The following is a 23,693-nucleotide window of genomic DNA, read 5'->3' as shown; positions in this document are numbered from 1 at the left end:
AAAAAGAAAAGACACCGTCTTCTTAGTTTTCCTCTTATCTCCCCTCTGCTCATAAAAGTGGTGGAGATGAATCAATGAACATAAGAAAAGGGGAGTGAATACATGCCTCTTGCCAGATGAGGAAATCCAGATCAGTGCCTTCCCCAGGGGACTGATAAAGATGCCCCTCTAGAGCTCAGCACCCAGGGATGCCTGTGGGAACAGACTCTCAGACTGCGGATTGCTGCTCCTGAGGGGGTGGGGGGGTGTGTGTCTCTGGAAGGTGGAAGGCGGAGTTCCTATGCTTCTGGGAAAAGACCAAAGGAATGAGTAATTTGAAATATTGTAATACAGACCCTTCTCCCAATCCTCTTGCCCCTAACCCCCTGCAGAGAGGCGAAGGGGACTGGAGACACAGAGACGGAGCCCGGGTGGAGGGAAGAGTCACATTTCGGAGGGGGAAGTGCAATAAAGAGGAGGGCGGCAACCGGGGGGACCTGTGCGTCATTGAGGGACCCGAGGAGAAGGGCAGGGTGAGGAAAGCCGGAGAAGGAGAAGTGTGAGAAAGTAGATTGCGGGGCCGGGCTCGGAGCGGGAGGGCGGGGGGCGCTGGAGAGGGGGCCGAAGCAGCGGAGCAGACCTGGTGGCCCGGGCTCCGGGTGGCTGCCCCCTGCCCTCCACCCCAGAACCCCGAGTGAGGGCGCATTCGGTCCCGCGGGGCGGTGAAGCGGCGGGGCCCCCCGAGCCCGGCGCGCAGCAGAATGTGGCCCTGCGGCTGGGCGTGGGTGCTGGCGTTCCTGGCCCTCCGAGAGGACTGGCTCGCCCAAGCCGCCCCCCACATGCGGCAGACCAGCCGGCCCGGCGTTCGGAACAAGTAAGTGCCCCCTCGCCTCCTCCCCTTTCCCTGGCCGGGGCGAACACCCTTGGAGGCGCGGGCTCCCTGCCTGCCTGCCACTCCCCCAACCCGCAGCGCCCTTGAACCCTGTGGGAGCAGCAGCCCCAGGGTGCCTGCAGGGTTACACGTAGGCTCCCCGCGCCTCGCCTAGCGAGCATCGCCGGGGCAGGGGCTCACTGGGGAGCCTGTCAGACGAGCAGGGAGCTGAACCGCAGGCGGGACAGCAGCGGCCTGGAGATGTGCGGGGCTGGCCCAGCCGCACGCTGAACTCGGACTCTGCCAAGCCCTGGGGGGCGCGGGATGGAGGGAGGGAGCATCTCCTGCCCCTGGGGCGCCCCCAAACCGCTCCAAGGCACATAGATGCTGGGGCAGCACGCCTTGGCATTCATTCTCACTTTCATGTACTTATTTAATTTTTGTTTAAAAAAAAAAAGACTATCCCCTCCACACCCACGTGCCCTCAGCCATCAGTGCATTGTAGAAATACTTCACTCATCCTTTCTTTGCCATTCTCATTGTTCCCCCATTTTACAGTTAATCCTCTATCTTTCTACCCCGCCCCAGGAACTGGTGCGCCTACATAGTGAACAAGAATGTGAGCTGCTCTGTGCTGGAGGGAACTGAGAGTTTTATTCAGGCTCAGTACAAATGTGCCTGGAACCAGATTCCCTGTCCGTCCACTCCCGTGTAAGTACTTTCGAGGCCGAACAAGCTGGGCGGGGGTGGCTGGGAGGGGAGTAAAGAGAGCGCTAGATCTCCATTCTAGCAATAAATCACTTCCAGATCTAGTGAAAACTCTAGAGCCGGAAAGTTACGGCGCTTAGCAGGGTAGCGCACGGTGTGGAGGGATTTTAAAAGTTTATTTCTTTGTATGTGGATTGAAGGGCATGTATGATTTTTGAGCCTATGATTACTGGACCATGTTAGATGATGAACAAAGCTTTCCCTTTTTTATTACTAACACGAGGCAGCTGAAGCTAATTAGATCCATATTGTGGACTGTGGGGCAAGAGCACACAGCACAAGCTTCCAAAATAGATATTGTTAAAATCTTGGGGAAATTGTGTAGTACTCCAGGAGTGTATAATACGGATCAAAATGGTAGTTTTGTATTAATATCTTATTCTAGAGGAACTCCACCTCAGTGCCTGAATATAACATTTATTTACAATTTCAAATTCCACCCAGAAAAAGTCACTGTTTAAATTTTATAAATGTTTTTCTTTTTTTTTTTAACAGTTAGTTGCTTTTAAAAATGGGTGCAAATTGTTGTCAGTGATGGCATAAAATTATCAGAGAATTCATTAGCTTTGTTTTTTTTTAATCAAGATTTCAATTCCTTACAACAGAGAAAAAAGCACAGTTTTAAAAATGCACTATATATACACTCATGTTCTGTTAGAATCAACTCTTATGGCGCAAAGAACTTCCACTGGATTCAAGTTCTTATTCTGTCACTAACTGTATGAGAGAGAAAGACTGGACCTGTGATTTCATTGATGTAGGACATTCCTAGATGGAGAAATTCCCCATATCAATCAATTTTGTACTTTTAGAAAGTTACCCCATCACACTGAGTAGTTGCCCAGAGCAACACCGTCATTATTTGTTAGAAGTGGTAATAACTGTATAATGGTGAGAAATAGTCATCTAACCAATTGGAACCATAATAATCTCATCCTTAATGAAAATGATAGTGATACTGTATCAAAGTTGTCATCAAATTCAAATGGGATGATGTGCCTGAAACATTTTGGATTCATCCTATGAATAGGAGTTATTTTTCCTCAGTCAATATAGTTTTTGCAGTTATAGTCATAGAAAATAAGGACCAATATGAATGAATGTCAGATGTAGCTAGATAGTGCTATTACAGCTGCAGTTAATTTTCTCCTAATAATTAGCGTCAATGTATAATTATCATAATATAGAAATTCAGGCAAAGAAAGTATGCCACTGAGTACCTGATTCTTGTCATTCTTGGGATATTTTTTCTACTTATAGGATCATGGATTTAGAGCTGGAAGATACCCTAGAGGTCATCTAGTCCACCTATTTAACAGGACACTGAAAAGCCCCAGGCTCAAAAAGGTTACTTGACTTCACTAGGGTCACACAACTATTAAGTGTCTGAGGAAGGTTTCAAACCCAAGTTTTCCTACTTCCAAGTCCAATGCCTCAGACTCTATCATGACACTTCAGCAAATGAAACCTTAGGGCAAAAACTTAGAGCCTAATTGCCTGAGTCCAGGCCTGGTGATGTGACTGACTGGGTGGTCCTAGGATCCACTGCTAAATTGACTATTATAAAAACACTAAAGAGGAATTTCTTTGCATGTCCCACATTTTAAGGGAAAATCTTTTTAGTCAGGAAATCTTGCAAGGAAATCCTACTTGGCCTTAATAAATATAGAAACATGTTTAGGTTTATTTAATCCCTTACCCACTGGCAGATTAGATTGGATAAATGATCAGATAGAACTGTTTAAACTTTCCATATATATTTATAATTACCATCAATAGAATTTAGACCAGAAATTATGTATCACTGAAAGTTAAGTTAAATTGTTTTCCAAATACAGAAAACAGCCTGCAAAGATTTTTCCATTACACTATTCTGGATGCCTTTTACTAATGTAGCACGTCTCCAGAGACATTATTGATCATATTGAATTGGTTGTTACAATTAGGATATATTTTATTTAAATCAAATAAATGTACATTTTGATTTAAATTAAGGTTAACCAGCTGTTTATTCTGTCTATGTGCAAGCAATGTGCTAGATCCTGAGAAAGATACAAAGATGAATAATACATGGTTCTTGTCCTCAAGAAGTTTATGAGCCAATAGAAATTGCTACACTCTTAGGCTGCATTAATAGAAGTATGGTATCCAGGAGAGAAGGGATGATTGTCCCACCATACTCTTCTTTGGTGAGGCAACATCTAGAATATTGCACTCAGTTCTGGGTGCCATCATTTAAGGACAGACACTGACAAACTGGGTAATGAACGGATGGAAAAGCATTTATTAAGCACTTATGATATACAAAGCATGGTGCTAGTGGTTCTGGGAATAAAAACCAGAAAAACAAGCTAGTTCTTCCTCTGAAAAAAACTAACATTCTAACAGTGGGAGAAAACATGTAGAAGAGATTTCAGCGACAATTCAGATGGAAGAACTGAGGTCCTTAGGGTGCAGTAGAAAAGCAAATGGTCATGCCTCTTCTTTAATGCCATTTTCATTCATCAGACCGTATCAGTTTCTGATGTTGATGGCACCAGGGACTTTGCTAGTAAGGATTTTCTTTTCTGGCCATGCTTTAAGGAAAGGCACTACGGGTATGATCAAGAGCCACACCATATATGAAATAGTTGAACAAGCTAGGAAGGTTTGGCTTGGATTTCTGTCTTAAGATATTTGGAATGCTATTATGTGGAAGCAGGATTAGATGTATTCATGATGTGATAGCAGAAGGAGGACCAGTGGAGGAGGAGCTACAGGGAGGAATTTTTCTGGTTAGTAAAATTTCGTCGTAATTAATGCTGCCCAAACACGGAGTAAGCTTCTATGGCACGTAGTGATTTCTTTCTTAGCAGAGACTTTCATCCTGAAGCTTGATGAACACCTGTGAGGGATATATTTCTATGGGAGTTATGTTTCAGGTATAGAGTAGACATTTTATTAAGTGCCTGCACTGGGCTGTACTAGATGACTTCCACAGTCTCTTCCTGAGAATCTGAGATTCTCTCAGGTGGCACCAGACAGCAGTAACAATGATTAGAGTGGTGAGGGATTGGGCTAGAAAATGTATCTCCCCTTGGCTAACACTGTACTCTGAAAATCTGTGACTTAACTAAGTGAAACAAGCAAAAGTTGAAAGTGTCTCTGTGGGAAAGAGACAAAGACTGAGGGGGAAGCAATTTGGCATGCTGGAAATTGGACTATACTGTGAGGGAGGAGATTTGGAATGCCACCTCTGCCACTTTTTTGTGACCTTGGATAAGTCACTTCTCTGACAGAATAAATGTTCTCCAAGATTGTTTTCAGTTCTGAAGCAAAAGGAAGATTTTGTGCTTTCCTGATGCCTGATGTCTCCAATTGACATTATGTAGATTTCCTCAGTGGGCAGCTAGGTGGCATAGCAGATAAGAGTGTCAGGCCTAGAGTTCAAAAGACCAAAGCTACTTTACATTTCTGTGACAAGAGATAGTTTAAAATGTCTAAGCGAATGTGTAGGCAAAGTACCTCATAGTCCTATTTTTACATATGGATACCAGAATCCTCAGTTTGTCTTCCAAGGTTTTTTAAAGCAGTGTGACTTTTCCATTTGATTTGGTTGGACCTCTTAATCTTTTTTTTTTTTTTAAAGCGATTGGGGTTAAGTAACTTGCTCAAGGTTACACAGCCAGGTGTTTCTGGGTGGGTGCTAAGTGTCTGAGCCTGGGATTAGATCTCCAGGTCATCCTGACACTGGAGCCGGTGCTCTTACTCGCTGTGCTACCTGGCCGCCCCTGGACCTTTTAATCTTAACAAGGATGTTTGAACTTCCCTTCATAACCTCCTTCTCAAATATTAAAGCTGTATTGTTGCAATCCATCAAAAAGTGGAGATAAAATACAGTTGAACAGTGAATGAGACAGAACAGAAACAGAATATGTGTGTGTGTGTGTGTGTATATATATATATATATATATATATATTTATATATATATGAATGTTCAGAAGATGGAAAAATGTCACTTCTGTCTTGGTGAGTCAAAGAAGGCTTCGTGTAGCACGAATTTTCCTCATCTGTAAAATGAGTATAATCATATCACTAACAATAATAATAATACTTTAATAATACTTATTAATATATTAAATTTATTTAATAAAAATAAAATAATAAATATATGAATAATAATAACACTTCTAGGGTTGTTGTGAGGAATGAATGAGATAACCTTTGTAAAGCACTTTGCAAACCTTAGAGTGCTATATAAACGCTAACTGCTGCTGCCATTATCATCACTTGGATTTCAACTAGGTTATCAGTAGGATTTCAGTGGGCTCGGTTGTGAGAAATTTTTATGCGTTTCATTCTCCATTTGAGAAAGGAGTGAGCAGAGGCATCAGGGCCGAAAAATGAGGGATGTATTTGGGGAACAGCCCGGGGTCCAGGTTGGCTGGACTGTGAAGGCTGGAAAGGCAGGTTGGAACCAGAGCATGGAAAACCCTGACTGCCAGCCTAGGGAGTTTGGACTTCATTGTATAGGCAGTAAGGAACTGGGGATGTGATCAGAGCTGTTTATGAGCAAGACTAACCTGGCATTGATGTATATGAAAGACTGGGAAACTGATGATAAAGTGGTGGTGACCAGAGGTAAATAAAGAGGCTGTTGCAACAGATTGTAATCTAGAGGTAATGAGGGTTCACTAGAGTGGCAACTGAAGAGTCTTAGGGATCTGAGAGGAAAATGCAGAGATGAAATTGACTGGGAGCCGACTGTTTGGGAGGACAAAAGATAGGGAAGATCAAAGGCGATAACCTTTTAAGGTTTCTAGTAACTGGTGGTGGATGGCGGTTCCATTAACAGAAACTGGGAAGTCAGGAGGAGGAAAGATGCAAGTTCATGAGGCCAAGGGTGAAGGTCATAGTTACACATGAGCATTATAATAGCTTTATTGTGTTCCAGAGCTACCAGAGAACTCATACATAACCATTGCCAGCTGTTGTGGAAGTGTGTGGCACTGGTCACAAGGGGCCCACGGAAAGAACTCAGTACAAATCTATCCCCGTCACCAGAAGGGCAACTTATACCCAATGACAGTGGGCCAATAGCATGATGTTCATATGAATGACTCAAAATCAGGAAAGTTTTCCCAACTGTTAATAATAGCAACAAACTCTTCCTTCCCTTCCCCTCCCCGCCCAAAAAATCCCCTTAGGCTTTTATAAGTCCCTTGCTCTGGTCTGTGTCCAATGAGAAAAAGATACTTTGCCACTATACTATGTCATCTTGCAAATGTATGTCTCTGCATACCAAATACAATGCATAAGTAATTCAAATTCAGCTGGCAGATTTCATAAGTGGAAAAAGCTACAATTTAAAAATCAGTTTATTAAAACATAAAGGCAGATAGATTTATTAGCATTTAAGATTAGTTGATAGAAGTTATTTATATAAACTCAGTTAATTGTAAAATGTTCAGAAAAAAAAGCCTGATGCTGAAAGAATGTTAATACTAGAATTAATTACACTCATTTGATTATTTACTACTTCAATGGATGAGCCTAAAGGAAGTGAAGAAGAAAGCCTGGTGATGTCCCATCAGTAAAAGACATCTTTATCAGTAGTAGTATTTATCGCTTGTTGAGTGCTAACAGTATATCTGTACTATACAGGATGGGGAAATGGCGATTTACAGATAATGACACAGTTTGCTCTTTGCAGACTTGTCTCAAATGATCTGTTTCTATTTAAAAGCTGTTTTGGTACTTTAATGCTATGATTAGCGATGCCTTTTGACTAGTCTTCAAGCTTGTCTGTTTATTCTATGAACCCCTCTTATCAAGCTGAGGAGAAATTAAAAGATTAAAAAGTTGGAAAAAAGGTATAACTCCCTTCCCCACCCCTCACCCCCAGCAAAAGGCTGGTTACAGCTATAATCTTCACTCATTAAATTTCTTCAAAGTCTGGCCTTTATAACTCAGTTGGAGTTATAAGGAAGACCGGGTTTTTCCTGGCTCTCTCATCCACTGGGCAACAGCTCTGTCTTATCTGCCCTGTTTCCATAAAACCCTGTTTATTTTAAAGCTCTGTTATTCTCTTAGAAAGCAGTTACTGGCTATTTCTCAAGACAAGTGTTGTAATTTTTGTCCTCAGCTGCCTGCTAAAGGCATTTTCATAGAATATTTACTCTGTATAAAGGTAATTTCATGTTGCCTTGTGAAAAAAAAGGTTTTCTTAGTTTTGAAATATACTTATGTATTAATTCACATCAATTTCTGCCCCCATCCTAGTTCAGGCCTTTCTTACCAGTCAAGTCAGCAAGCTTTTAGTAAGCATCTGCTCCCAGACAGGTACTGTGCTAAGTGCTAAGGTTACAAAGAGAGGCTAAAACAGCCTCTGATGTCTGGGAGCTCACAATTTAATGAGCGAGGCAACGCGAACATAACTTTGTGCAAGCAAGGTATATACAGGCTAAATTGAAGATGATCAGCAGGGAGATTCTAACATTAAGGGGGACCAGGAAAGGTGTCTTGCAAAAGGTGGAATTTGAGTTTAGGCTTGAATGAAATCATGGAATCCAGGAGGTAAAGACAAGGGAAAGAGAGAATCCCAGACATGGTGGAGAGTGAAAATGTATAGTCAGGAGATGGATTGTCTTATTCAAATAAGAGCAAGGAGGCCAATCAGTGGATCTTAGAAGGGAATAAGGTATCATAAGACTGGAAAGGTAGGAAGGGGCCATTTATGAAAGGCCTTAAAAGCCAAACAGGATTTTTTTACTTGGCCCTGAAGGAAATAGGGAGCCACTGGAGTTTATTGGATGGAGTAGTGGGGATGATGTTGTTGAATCTGTTATTTAGGAAGGTCACTTTGATATCAGAGTGGAGGGGGGACTGGAGTGGGGAGAGCCTGAAGGCAAGGAGAGCAACCAGAAAGCAATGCTGTTAATCCAGGTGTGAGGAGATGAGGGTCCATACTGGAGTGGTGCGGTGTCAGAGGAAAGGATTTCCCTCTCTCTCCAAAATTAGCAGTAGTCTCTTAATTGTTAAAGTCTGTGGCTGTTTCTTAGTCCTCATCCCGCCTGACCTCTCTGCAACCCTGATTACTGTCATCTTCCTTTTCTTGACATTTTCTTCTCTCCAGATTTAGGGGACACTGCTCACCTGTGTTCCTCCTGTCTGTCTACTTCTTGGTTTCACTTGCTGGATCTTCCTCTGTGCTGCTACCATTAATTACAACTGTCCTCCTTCCAACAGGCCTCCAAAGGCCCTGTCCTGATCCCACTTCTTGACTCCCTTTATACTGTCTCACCTAGCGATCTCATCAGCTCCATGGTATCAGTGATCAACGTTATGCAGGTGATTCTCAGATCTATTTGTCCAGCCCTAATCATTCCCCTGACCTCTAGTTTTTTATCTCCAGCAGCTTATTAGATGTCACGAACCATGTCATCTAGACATCTTAAACTCAACATGTCTGCAGCCGAGCTTCTTTTCTTCTCTCCTAAACTCTCCCCAGCTTCCATGTTTTACTGCCCTCCCATTTACTACCTTCCCTGCTACCCAGAGTTACAGCCCAGGAGTCATTCCTGAGCTGTTGCTCTTCCTAATCCGCCATATCTAATCAGCTGTCAAGTCTTGTTGCTTCTGTCTTAGTAACATTTTCATATGCGCCCTTTGATGCTGCCACCACAGTCTGACCATGTCAACTCCCCACCACCCTTCCTTCCATTCAGTAAACTCCAGCATTCCTTGTATCTCCCAGGGTCAAATATAAAATCGCATTGAGCTTCTAAAGCCTAGCATTATCTCACCCCTTCTGTCTTTCCAGTCTTTTGACACTTGACTTCTCTACACAATACTGTCAATCCAATGACACTGGCCTCTTTGCTTTTCTGAGAACAGGACCTTTTATTGCCTTGCACTGAGCATTTTCTGTCCATGCCTCTCTCTTTACTCATCTCTGCTTCTTGGTTTCAAGTCTCAGCTAGAGTCCCACCTTCCACAAGAAGCCTTTCCCATTCCTCTTTAATTCCCTCTGAGACCATCTTCAATTTATCCTATACATATTGTCACATGTAGGGGCAGCTAGGTGGCACAGTGAATAAAGCATCAGCCCTGGAATTAGGAGGACCTGAGTTCAAATCCGGCCTCAGACACTTAACACTTACTAACTGTGTGACCTTGGGCAAGTCACTTAACCCCAATTGCCCTACCTTCCCCCTCCAGAAAAAAAAAGCAAAAAAAAAATCCATATTGTTATATGTAGTTGTTTGCATCTTATCTTACCCATTAGACTGTGAGCTCTTTGAGAGCAGGGGCTAAGTTTTTTTGCCTTTATATCCCCAGTGCCTAGCATAGTCTTTGGTACATACTAAATACTTCATAAATATTTGTTGACTGCTTAATTTATTGTCAATGTATTAAGCATTTATTAAGCCTGTGTGCCAAGCACTGAGAAAAACAGGACCTGCCCTCGAGGTGCCTACATTCTATCTCAGGGGCACAATATTTATACAGATAACTAAGTTAAATATAATTTGAGAAGGAAGAGAGCACTTACAACTCGGGGGAACAGGAAAGGCTTCCAGTGAAGGGTGGCCTGAGTTGAGCCTAGAAGGAAGTTAAGGATTCTGAGAGGCAGAGCTGAGGGAAAGCATGTCGTCAAGGATATATGAGCATGCAAGCAAGAGAAGGAATGGCCAAGTCAGAGCACAGAAAGCAGACTTGAGTCTGTTCTGAGTCTGACCGTGCAGACCCTGAAAACTTTTTTAAGAGTAGTTTTTCATTTAAATTGAGTCACATGATATACTCCTTTAGTTTGAAAATATGGATCATTGTTATGCAATAAGTGCTGAATTGCATAATATAGATGGTGCAGTAATATATAGTTTGATAAATAAAAACTATGTCTTTTATGATTATTCAATAAATGATCCCATAGACAGGAATTTTTTTTTTTGCCTTTCTGAGTGCTTAGCACAGTATCTGGCACATAGTAGGTACCTAATAAATGCTTGATGACTTTACCATTAAAAAATAAAATTCCCTCAGTGCATTCTCTAATGGAATATACCTCTGTAAGTGGGCCAGTTTAGTTGCAATGTAGAATACATGAGAGTCATATGAACATACATGTTTTGTGACAATTTTATGCTTCTCCTGTTTTGAATTTGGCTTTTAATCTGAGAAGGTGGTTAGATACTATATGAAAGTAAGTTATGTTTTAAAATCCTTTGGAAGAATTCAGATCAGCAAATGTCCCTTAAAAATGGGATTCAGGTTGTTCCTGGTGGTGTATTCCTGAACCACCGTTACTAGGGGGGCTGAGGCTGGTGGATTGCTTGTGCTTGGGAGTTCTGAGATGCAGTAGAAATAGCACTTCTACCCTACAAGTGATAGGGAGACCTAGATTAAAAAAAATAAAGCAGGGGGGGTGTGGGTGGAGACTTAAGATGGATCTCTGGAGTATTTTCTTCCTGAGTAAAGTCTAGTAAACCCTACACTTTTAGTAAACACCGAAAGACCTGATCTTTTTTAAAGTAATTCTTATGATGGATTTATAGGATTGACTTTGTAAACAGTCACATCTGGCCTATAGTGGCTTAGTTCCTACTTGGAGTACCCTTTTACGTACAACATTTTCTTCTGGTTAGACTAATGGTTCTAGTGAATCTTTCAGGCAGACTCCTGAATTCACTTCTAGTTCTTACTTAGGTTAATAGAACTGGACTGGAGTATGCTGGGGTATAGTGAAGCTCGAATGAGATAATGGATATAAAGCAACTTGCAAATCTTAAGGTGCTAAGATGTTATTATTATTTGTGGTTATTGTTAACCTCCAATCACCAGGTCTCCAGATTAGGAATGGTTTTATTCCCTAATCCTTCTGCTGTACTTGTGCTGAGCTCAAGGAAATGTTAACAGAGCAATATAGGACTGTACTGGTATATGTCTAACTAGGGCTGCACTATGGGGGGGCCCATAAACGCACATTTTAAAATATAATCTGCATTATTAACACTTTCTTAAGACTTGACAATCAACAAAACAATAAATCCAGCTCTGATTTGTGGTAATTGACAATTTTTGATGAGTACATGTTCACACTGAAATTTAATGATTAGGGCTGGCTCCGGTGACACCCTGGGAGTATGTGTCTGAAATCCTTAAGGGCGCACAGACATGGATTACAAATCTTCTCTCAGCCCATGTTGGGGATGTTGTTTCAGAGGACTTTAAAGTATAAATAACCACATGAGATTCAGGAGGTGGAGGTACTAGAGGGAAGGAACAGGCAGAATAAGTCCAAGCTATTCATTCATTCAACAAATATTTATCAGTTGCATATTATGAGGCTCTGAGGCAACTTACTAACCATTGGGCTGAGGGTCCAAAGTATCTCAAATCTTCGAACTACCTTGGGTGGGAAAAATTCTCATCCCTATTGGGAGGTTTGCTGTAGTGTCCATACCTGTGTCTCTGAGGTGTGTGGCACGAGTGAAGTATGACCTGCATCTACTTGACATTGGGCAATCGTAGGCCAATGTAGGATGTCCATAGCCCTCTGGGGGGGGGGGGGGGAAGAGAGGGGTGTGTGTGTGTATGTGTGTGTGTTTGTGTGTGTGTGTGTATCTCCATCTCCCTCCCCCAGTATTTTAGTTTATGGCTTGCAGAAAACAACACAGTCTTTCTTTTCTGCTAATTGCAATGGGCATTGTTTCCTTTTATACATCATTCATGCTTTGTTTCAGTAATTCCAGTTATTCACATAACTTCCTACTCATATTAGTACTGTTAATTGCTACTAATATTTTGGGGTCTTTGGGAGAGTAGAATCTAAAGAGGGAGTATTGTTGAAGATCAGCATCCAAGCATAGCTATGTGCACCTCAGGAATAGTTTGTCTGCATTTATGAACCTCCTACAGTTACGTTCTAGCTGGAAAAGGGCAAGATTTTTCTGCCATCACAAACTGACACAGACTTACCATGCTAGCTTTTTTTTTTTACTTTGTATCTTTGATATCTCAAAACAATTTTTTTTTTTTTTTGGTTAGGCTTAAAACAACAAACTGTAGCTGAGGGTGGGGAGGATGAAAGAGAAAAGAGAGGCCCTGGGCCAGAGTCTGCTCTGCCTCCTGTTCTGGGGCAGTGATAACACCACATAAGGAATTTATGGTAGGTGGTGTTTGGAGGAGCAGAGTGCCAGCATTTCCTTCATCCTAACTACATTTTGAAGAAGACTTTTCACTGAGGTTAGTAAGAAAATTGTCTATAAGAAAGTTGGGTTAGGAAAATCAGAATATTATCTTATTTGGAAACACTGAAGAATACGGTAGATCAGGAGACAAATTAGGGTCTTGGGCTTATCCAACCTTGTGTGATCTCAAAGCTAAAAGGGACCAGAATATAGAAGTTCAATCCACCTCCCCCCCTTTTATAACATATGAAAAAGCCTAGACCCAAAGATATTAAATAACTTTAGCCAGATAAGGTCACAGAGCCAGTTACTGTTAAAGCTAGGTCTCTGGGCTTCCAAGTTCAATGCTTTCCCTAACTCTAGCACTTAGTCCAGATAAATACACCAGGAGTTCTAGGAACCTTCTCTTGGCAGAACTTATCCAGAGTTAAAGTTGACACCACTATCTGTGACAATATTAGTATTGAACTGATGAATGAATGAAAAAACATGCATTGAGTGCTTTGTCCTTGCCATGCACTGTGCTGTGTTGGGAATACAAAAATAAGTAGGCAATACAATTCCCATCTTTGAGGGGCTTACATTCTAAAAGGTGAAAACAATGGGGCAGTTGTGTCCAGAGTGAAGTGTTTTAGACAGAGAAGTCAAGAATAACGATTGGAGAAATAGAAGTTAATTGACATGTTTTTATCAGCAGTGGTACTGTTGACTTAATTGCCATTCTTAGAGCTGGAGAGGTAAAGGTGGGATGATGGGGACAGAGGAAGATGGAGAGTATGGACAGGGCATGGAGATGGCTGGAAGGGTCATGGTGGGCCAAAGACAACACAAGATATGGTAAAATGCAGACCATATAGTTCTGGATGAAGATGGAGAGCAGGTGACCTTTTGTGAGACAGCCAATTAAGTTCAGAGATGCTTAGCCTCAGAAGGTTGCCCTCAAGGTGATGAGTTTTCTTTTATACTTGTAATTCTTGAAGCTCTTCTAAGGCACAACACAAAGTTACCAACCATGCTGGTGGTGGCAGAGTCCATATGGAAGAAATCATGGCGCTTTTGAAGTGTCAAAGTAAAAACATTGTAATAATGCCAGCTCACATGATTGTATGGTGTGGTTTTTGGTTTTGTTTTTTTCAGTTTTCAAAGAGTTTTCACATTCATTTATTCATCAGATTCTAGCAATCTTTTTTATCCAAAGAAAAATATTTTTGCTCTGACGCAAAATCACATAACTTTTGTCACTATAAGCCATGGTGTTAATTAGGGCTTTAATACCTGAGGATGTGCTTGGTAGAATGCCTGAATGTATATGGTGAATGGAGTCGGTCACTCTATGAGGATGAACTCGATGAGCCACCTGGCCGCCCCTAAGCAATTGGGGTTAAGTAACTTGCTCAAGGTTACACGGCCAGGTGTTTCTGGGTGGATGCTAAGTGTCTGAGCCTGGGATTTGATCTCCAGGTCTTCTCAACACTGGAGCCGGTGCTCTTACTCGCTGTGCTACCTGGCCGCCCCAGATCATTATTATTTTTTAAAGCAATTGGGGTTAAGTAACTTGCTCAAGGTTACACAGCCAGTTATTTCTGGTTGTGGTGCTAAGTATCAGAGCCCAGATTCGATCCCAGGTCATCCTGACTCTGGGGCCAGTGCTCTTATTCACTGAGTCACCTGGCCGTCCCTATCATCATTATTAATAATCATCTCACCTAGTATACTACCTTATATATAGAGTAGATGTTCAGTAAATTTTTTGTTGAATTGGATATATTCTCCATAATACTCTCAGAAAAAGGGAACATAGCATAAAGGATAGACCTGGATGAACTGCCTTTAAGGCCTGCTTTGGACACATGCTACCTGGGTGACCACTTAACTTTTCAGTGCCATCATGAAGTTCTAATAAGACTTAAATTACTGAGGAGTTGCATTGATGGACGTTCCCCACAGTGATGAAATACAAGTCTGGATCATGAAAAACAAGATAAAAAATACCTTCAGTAACAAGTTGTTTCTTTTTAATTTTAATCCTTTAGTTTTCTGCCTTTCTCTTGGACCTTTTCTTTGTGCCTCCTACCATTTTCTTAGAGTCCTTGAGAGTGATATAATAAATAAGGTGGTGGACTTAATGCTGCCTATTCACATTCAAAAACTTCCTAAAAAACTTACTAGCTGTGTGATTTATGGCCAAATTACTTAACCTCCCTGTGCCTTGGGTCTCTCACCTGTAAAATGAGAGGATTAGACCTCATGGCCTCTCAGGGCTTTTCCAACTTAATTATCCTGTGTTTATTCCCCCTTCTCCCTTCCCTCTGCATGGCCTGTTCTTGGTGATCAGGATACACCATCCCCACCACCACCACCTGAGTAGCACCTTAGTTTTTCATAGTGCTTTTTAACTTTTTGGAGTCTAGAAGACAGGAGGTAGGTTTCCTGGCGGGTCAATTCAAGTTAATAAACACTTAGTAAGGGCTGAGTTTAGGCTGGTGACATTTGGAAATAGAGAAGAAAGAAGATTTAAGGGTTAAGCTGGGGAAGCCAGTCCTCATCATCTCCTTGGGGCATTTCACCACCAATCCACCCATTGTATTTGGCAAACAGCATAAATTTACTGGGAGTTAACCACAGAGTGACTTAAGGCTGGAAACCCAAAGAGGTGTGGTAGATGTGGGTTGGTGTTTGGGAGCCCCAGGTTACTCAATGTGAAGTGGTGGAGGAAGTACCATGACCGCTGCAGCACCCTCAGGCCTGCAGGATGTGCTGAAAACCAAGTACATTGGAGCTTGCTGTCTCATTGGTGAAGATCAGTGTATTGAAAGTTATTCTGTGGGCACATACAATAGTGTAACGTTGAGTCACGGAAATATTCAAGTATTCCAATGAGGCACTTAACAAATAAAGCTCGTAATGTTCCTTTCTTTTCTAAATCTGTGATTCTATAAAGGTCGGCATCTCTATGACCAGTGAGCCATTTATCTGAGATTCTGGTTTGGCCACAGATTGGGAGACTTAGAGAAAACAGCAAGGCAGCTTTGGAGTAACTCAACAGAATTATTCAAATTGTACCTTGGTTTTATTGTCCCTCATCTGTAGTTATAATAAGTTAACCACAAAATTCCTGTTTACCGTAGTGAGAGTAAACATAGGTCTAGAGTCAATAGGGTAATGCTTAAGACTAACAGACACTGAGGCGGCTAGGTGGCGCAGTGATTAGGGCACCAGCCCTGGAGTCAGGAGGACCTGAGTTCAAATCCAACCTCAGACACTTAACACAAAAACTAGCCGTGTAATCTTGGGCAAGTCACTTAACCCCAATTGCCCTCCAAAAAAAAAAAAAAGACTAATAGACACTCAAATAAAATTAGACTATAACCACCTTGAGAATAGGGACAGAGTATTATAGAACCTTTGCATTTGACACAGTGCCTAGGACGGTGCTAAACATGTATCTACTCAATAAATAGTTGTTGAATGGAATTAACTGTAGGCTTTTTATAGAAAAGCGGCAATGTTTTCAATGGTGAATATGAGAACAAGAGCAAAATCCTTTCCAGCTACATCCATTCACCAAATTTTTCCAATCCATTTCCCAGAGGAAGTTATTGTCATAAATCCCCATTCTTATTTCCTTCTCATCATATACCTTGTTCCCAAAGATGATATATTAGAATCTTGAAAGTAACAGCCAATGACCATCACAAAATATCTTCTAAATTACAACAGTGGCAAAGAAAAAGAATTCTTGAGGACAATGTCGGGGAAGACCCAGGATTAGTTTACCTCCAGGGAAAACTAAACAACTATTTGCTTGACTCTTTTCATGTGTTGACATTTTTTGAGTTTGTATTGTAAAATAATGTGGTAGAATCCTTTCTTTTTTCTTTTTTTACCACACAGAATCATGGTGGACAGTATGCTCTCTCTCTCTGTAGCTTTTCTTCTGCCTCTCCTTTCCTTCTCACTTCTGCTCTTGCTTGACCTACCTCCATTCCTCCTTCCTGGTAGGAGAATGGAATTTAAAAAAAAGGAATTGGGAAACATCGTGGGACAGTGAAGCAATACTAACTTATGAGTCGAGGACCTAGCTTTAAATCCTAGCCTTCATTTACCCTGGCCCTCTGGTTGAACTAGGAGACTTCTCAGGTCCCTTTCAGTTCTAAATCTGTGATCCCATGAGGAAGCAAGCCTATCAGTCTTCCTTCACCTCTGACACTAATAAGAAAAAAAAGTATAGCTATAGCAGAATGTGAAGATTCTAACTTGCAAATGTCTCTAAACAGGTGGCTAGCAAAAAAGGAATACTTCGCCCACATACAGATATGTACACACCCATGATACACATACACACAGAGGTATACTCCCCATCATTTAGTACATGAGTCAAAATACTGTTTGTTTTTTAAACAAGATCACTGTAGAAAAGGCATGGAAGATTCACAAACTGTTATTTTCTTTTTTTGAGGCAAGAAGTACATTTGAGAACTTAAAAAAAATTTAAGGAAGATTAAAATTACTCAAGGACCTTGAAAATAATTCAGATGGCCATTTGTTCCATATCTTTTGTTAAAAAGTATTTAAAATCGTAACATTTCAGAGCTGGGAGAGAACTTAAAGGTCATTTAGTCTAATCCCTTCATTTTGTAAATGAGAGAAACTGAAGTCCGGAGTCATTAACTGACTTGGCTCCCACAGAACGGGTTAATGGCACAGCCAGGACTAGAACCTGGGTCACTTGGGCTCAGTCCAGTGCTTTTTGTATTATGCTACTCTTTCTAGAATCTTTTATATTTCCAAGTAAGATAAAAATGTACCCATTGCTGGCATCCAGTGGAAACACTGATATCAGAATATCTGTGGCTTGGTCATGTTTAACCTTGGTTTCTAAGACACAAAAACAGCAAAGTAAGAACAACCAGTTTTAGGATTTGGATCCCAGTCCTGGCTTTCACTGCTCTCCTCTGTCTAGTGGCCCTCATTCTCTCAGGGGTCCAATGCCTTCATGCTGCTGTGCTCCTTCAAAATTCTCTCTCTTCCAATCAAAACTTTCATTCTTTCAGTACTGAAGATTTCAATTAGGTGTCAGTAGGGAAGCAATATGATTGAATGGCCGTATTGAATTGACTGAACATAGCACCTGAATAGAATCACACCAAGTTCAGAGTTAAGGGATCTCAGTGGTTATCTAGACTGTTCCTTAAAGTTAGCTTTCTTTTAAAGAAAAAAAAATGTATATATATGTATAAGGTGTATAGGTATATATGGATGACCATGTAAAATTTTACTTTTAAAGTCTTTTTTTCCTGCTAGAATTTCTTTCCATTCAAGCAGAGATGCTTTGTTTTATTATCGTATGAGAAGCAGTATGACAGAGTAGAGAGCGGGGTGGTGTTGAAGTCAGGAAGGTCTGGGTTCAAGTTCTGCTTCAGACATACAAGGTGAGTAACCAAGGGAAGATTTCTTAATTTGTCAGTTCCCCAAGTAATTCCCTAAGAATTACAGACAAATTGCTTGAATTACATGAAAGGAAGAAATTTCCCAAACAGGAATCCCCTACACTGATGAAATCACAAGTCCAAACCCTCCCCCCCCAAAATAATTTTAGTCATTACTGTTCTCTTTATCTTCATTACTGTAGTTATCTTTCTTCATATTTACTACTTTGCATCCAAAGGGCAAAAATTACTGAACTATATTGATATTCTGAGAAGTTTTCAAAGGTTTTATCATAAAATATGTCTTTGCTACCTCTTGTGCTTAGAACTTGAGTGTAGGCCATGTTGGTTTTGAACAAGTCAGATTTTGCCACTTAACAGCGTGACTATCTGATAGGCCCTTATGCCTGGAAGATGTCTCAGCACTTTAAAGTAGAATGCATGCTAACCCAAACTGAGCAGCCACAAAAACCTGTTTTACAAAGTTTATTGAAGTACTGTTTGCGCAGTACTTAACAAGGACACGCCTTGCTGGCTAGTCCCCTTGTATTCTAAAAAAAGAAGAAGGAGAGAGGAGGAGAGGAGGGGAAGAAGGAAGAGGAGAAGAAATTAAATAGCTGAATCAAGAATTAAATTTCTATAGAAACTAAAGTCTCCAGGTAGATTATAGTTATGATCCATATAGGAATATATTTTTTGTGATTCAGTTGTTTTCAGTCATGTTTGACTCTTTGTGACCCCATTGGAGTTTTCCTGGCAAAAATTCTACAATGGTTTGCCATTTCCTTCTCTAGCTCATTTTCTCCCCCTGCTTTTTGGAGGGCAATTGGGGTTAAGTGACTTGCCCAAAGTCACACAGATAGTAATTGTGTCAAGTGTCTGAGGCTGGATTTGAACTCAGGTCCTCCTGACTCCAGGGTCAGTGCTGTATTCACTGCACCACCTAGCCACCCCTCTTTAGCTTATTTTACAGATGAAGAACTGAGGCAAACACAGTTAGATGACTTGCCCCTAGGTTCACACAGCTGCTAAGTGTTTCAAGCTAGATTTGAATTTAGGAAGATAAGTCTTTTTGACTTCAGTCCTGGAACTCTATCCACTTTGCCTACATAGTAATATAGAGGAATATGGTAAATGGGAAGTTTCTCACATTGAGCTGTTTGATAATAATATCAATCACATTTCCACATCGGTATTAAATCATTTAAGACAGAATAGTTGGGTTGCATGTTCCATGTTCAGTCATTACAAGTAGCATTTAATATGATAATAATAAGTTGATAATATGTTCAACTTTGAATGGAATGGTTAACATATTGCTTTGATTATTACTCAGAGGAAAGGGCACTTCCTTTTTGGGGGAATATTAAAATGTTATTGCATGTTGAATGACTGTGAACAGTGTAGAAGGTAATGCTTAGAACACAGTCTCATGATATTTTTATCTAGTGTATTCCTACCCTACAGCTGATAATCTTAGGCTAGAGTTGAATGGACTGCAGGCCTTTTTAAAAAGTCATCCAAAGGTTCTAATTTTTTCTTTAATCACTAGGTGACTTCTTTCCTGCCCGAATAAATTGTTTCTTTGGAAAAGCAACTTTTTAGCCTGCTAGAGCCCTGAGCAATAAACTGGTTTCATCTCCTGGCTCAGTTGCCATTGCTCTCTTAAAAAAAAAAGGAAGAAAGAAAAGAAAAAAAAAAGAAAGATTTTCCAGGAAATAAAAGGAGTATATGATGTTTTAAAAAAAAAAAATTCTGGCATTTTTCCCCGAAAAGAAAATGTTCTGATAAGTTAATTTCCAAAAATTAATTCATCTCTTTAGTTATCTCTTCTTTGATCATTGCACAGTAATGATGGGTGTTGAACAGTTCCTTAGAGCTTGCTGTGCTCCTGATGTGGAAGTGTTGCAGAAGGCAAACTTTCTTTTGGGGTGTGTCCTACCAAAGGACCCAGCTGTTCTTATTTTCTTTAATGTAGGAAAAGATGAGAAAATGCTCCTTAAATATCATTCTTTGCAGTGTCAGCCTTTCAGGAAAAATGCACTTTTAATTATTCTGTACAGAAAGAAAAAAAAGCCTTTGAGTTTGTGAGCGAAGGAAGCCTGTACAAGCAGCGGAAAGGGAGGGATTATTTTGATGTAAGGAGTTCTGTTGCTATAGGATTTCTCAGTTTTTCTTCCAACTCTTCATAATTTTATGAAAAACTGTGATCAGATACAGTATACAGAAACTTGAGTTGAATGATCAATTCATAAATTTTACAAAAATTCAATGGTAGTTCTTTTTCAAATTCTTTTTCAGTTTTTAAAAATTTATTTTTAAAAAGATGGTACCTGATCTTTCTACTTTATCCAAATCCTCCTACCATGGCCTACTTGTCAAAGGAAATAAAGAAAAAAAAATGGGATATTGTATCTGCCTCTGATTTGGCATTTCCACACACAATCCTTCACCCCATGTTCATTAAAATATAGCTGCTGATTTTTAAAAGTTCTATTTTTTAATATGAACTTAATAAATATCAACGAACGCAATCATTTCAATATGCACAGGAAAATTTTAAAAAGGGATTGTTTATGAAACCATGAACTTCTGTTACATACAATTTTTTTTTCTTCCCTCACTATGTAGAGCTTGGGTTTTTAAAAATATAATTTGAATTTAGCAGAGTAGTTCTAACATTGCTCTGTTTCTCTGTATCCCTTTCTGAACTTCCTTCTACTTTTTTTTCTTTTATGATTCGTTGACATTATTTTTGTAGTACTATTATCAGTACCCTTACTACCTCCCCCAAATCCCCCCTTCCAAAAAGAAAAAGAAAAAGTCATTACTTGTAATAAATAAGCCTGGTCAAGCAAAAAAACCTAAATGCACCTACTGGCTATGTATGAAGATATGTGTCTCACATTGTCTAGTCCATTCTTTCCCTGGCAGGGGATAGTAAGCAATGATGTTTTAGTTACAACAGACCTCTTATGTTGGGGAGGAGTTTCACAATCTGAAGCCCTTCAGGCCTTTCTATGGTCCACATCAGATTTAGTCTAAATATCCTGCACAAATCGGATGAAGGTTGCAAATGTTCGATGAATAAGGGTGCGCACAACAGTTAGATATTTCTTGATGGTTCTTAATCATTCCACCTCCAATATGTTAGTGCTCAAATCTTTAATTAAAATTGTGAAACATTTAGTTATTGCTTCCTAGTCAGTAACCTTCTGTGATGCATAAGACATGATGTATTAGTTTTCCATCCAGAACAAATACATTATCCTTTGGTCACTCTCACATTATCTAGAAGTCATTCTATTTCACGACTATACAAAAACAACTAGCCAGAGAGAGCATCTGTTTTCTCACTTAACTCGGCATGGGGCAGAGGTGTCAAAGATGTGGTCCACAAGCTACATGTGGTCCATAATACTTCCAAGTGCCACCCAACCCAGATAAAAATGTAATTGGGGAGCATTTAACAAAATAAATAAGAATATTAATATGTGGTTTAGCAGCCCCTATTCCTATTTGTCATCACTGGCATAAAGGATAGAGAGGTGGCCATGAAGTCAGGAAGACCTCGTTTCAAAACCTTGCCAAGTAGGAAATCAAACTCATATTTTCTGACTCTAAGTCCATTGTTTTTCCCACTATCCTAAATTGCCCTCAGAAAATAAAGTAGTTGTGTCTATGATAATTATTCAGAGCACTGACAAGTGAAAAGCCAATTAAACTGATACTTTGAAGCTATGAAAATGACTTCACAGATCCAATTTTGATTTCTGAAATTCATTGAAATGTTAGTTGAAATGACAGCTACACCAATGTTGTCCAAATTGTATGTCTAGGAATATGGGGTTTTAAAACCCGCTTCCTGTGGCTGTTGTGAGAACTGAAGAAATGATTTCTAACCAAAACTATCTTCCTTACGATAATTCTGTATTATTATTTCCATTTTCCATATGAAGAAATAGAGGCACAGATTTAGTGACTTTTTAATGGTAAAATGACTAATAACAGAGAGGGGACCTGAACACGGATCTCTTGACTCCAAATCCTTTATTGGTTCCACAGCACTTAATAGAAAGGACTAAGTGTTTAGTGTTTTTAAAATAAAATAAATTCGGTAATTGAAATTCCCTCTTCTTTTCAAGGAGTATGAAGTAGATAAGAGATCAATTCATTTAATTCGATTTGGAGAAAACACTTTCTTTTGAACTAAACCTGTGATTTCATTAGGAAAGAGAGAATTCCCAGTGAGGAAACTCCCTCTACCAGTATAGACCAGTACCTGCTTTGCAACTTAGTCTTAGAGAATTGTCAAGGACAGTGTTGTCAGACTCAAATAGAAACGGATCCCCACCAGTCACATATTGACTTAGGATGCCACAAATTAACCTTATCTGTGTTGTACTGTATTTTTATCTGTTTTGTTAAACATTTCCCTTTACCTTTTAATCTGTTTCTGGTGTGCTAGGACACTTTGTCGCCTGTGAGTTTGACACTTCTGCTCTAGGCACTGAGAAGTGATGTGACTTGTCCCAGGGTCACACATATCTCTGAGACGTGTCAGAAGACTTCTTCATAGGATCATAGCTAACCCTCTCATTTTTCAGATGAGGAAACTGAGGCCCATGGAGATGAAGTGACTTATCCAAAGGCATAGAGAGTAAGCATCATATGAAGGCACAATGAAATGCACAAAGTACTTGCTTTAATTAAAAAGAGTTAGTTTTGTGGGCTTTTCTGAGCAACTGCTTGGATGGTAAATACATAACAAATGTGAGGCATTAGAAAAATGGTGTTAAAAACTATATATATGTAGAGCAAACCACATGTGTAGAGTAATAGAAAATGGTAGATAAAGTATGAATGATTATTATAGTAACCATTTCTAAGTGACAAGAAAACCCAGTAGGTGTTAAGATTAGTAAACATTATGCTATGTGGAGGTTGGCAATTGTTCAGTTTGTGGTTCATTTTGGCCTTTGGCTTCAGCACCCTCCCTACCCTTTTAATTTGCTTGTTTGGCCAGTATAATATCTTGCACATATTAGCTATTCTTTCAATCGTTGCTTGAATAATTGGATGAATATACATCTTTGACTTAGTTTCCTCTGCCTTGTCTTTTCTCAATTAATTACTCTTATTGAAACCTTTTTAATATAAGCATTATTTCTCACGCCCATCCATCGACTCCTCCCTTGTGACTAAAAAAAGAGAGGAAAACCCAGATCTCCAGCATTTGATGATATGCAGCATTCCACACCTTTTCAGTTGAGTCAGAAATATTGAATATGTTGTTTAAAAACCTAAATATTGAGTTTAGTTTTTAGTTCTTACACAGAGTATAATCTTAAAACACAATGCTTTTTGTCCATTAAAGAGTTTTACTTTTATTCATACTTTTGATTTCTTTAGTATGGGGAATTTTCAACAAGGAAATTCCCTTCACTAATGCAGATTAGCTGCTTTTGTGTAGT

At 40.0% G+C, this 23,693-nt stretch overlaps 1 protein-coding gene across 1 annotated transcript in view; it reads left to right on the top strand.

Moving 5' to 3' along the window:
* Positions 1-347: 347 nt before the first annotated feature.
* EMILIN2 (elastin microfibril interfacer 2) overlaps positions 348-23,693 on the top strand; it is a 67,426-nt gene continuing 44,080 nt past the window's right edge. The window contains exons 1-2 of the mRNA XM_069099716.1: positions 348-853; positions 1,439-1,561. Of these exons, the coding sequence (XP_068955817.1) occupies positions 741-853; positions 1,439-1,561 (236 nt within the window). The 5' untranslated portion in view covers positions 348-740. The remainder of the gene's footprint in view (positions 854-1,438; positions 1,562-23,693) is intronic.

Source organism: Petaurus breviceps, unplaced genomic scaffold, assembly GCF_028583685.1.
Source record: "Petaurus breviceps papuanus isolate PSGF00001 unplaced genomic scaffold, PetGlider_PUasm1.0 38, whole genome shotgun sequence".
Taxonomy (NCBI): Eukaryota; Metazoa; Chordata; class Mammalia; order Diprotodontia; family Petauridae; genus Petaurus; species Petaurus breviceps.
Note: the sequence above shows the minus strand (reverse complement) of the source record. Positions and strands in the feature narration are given on the sequence as shown.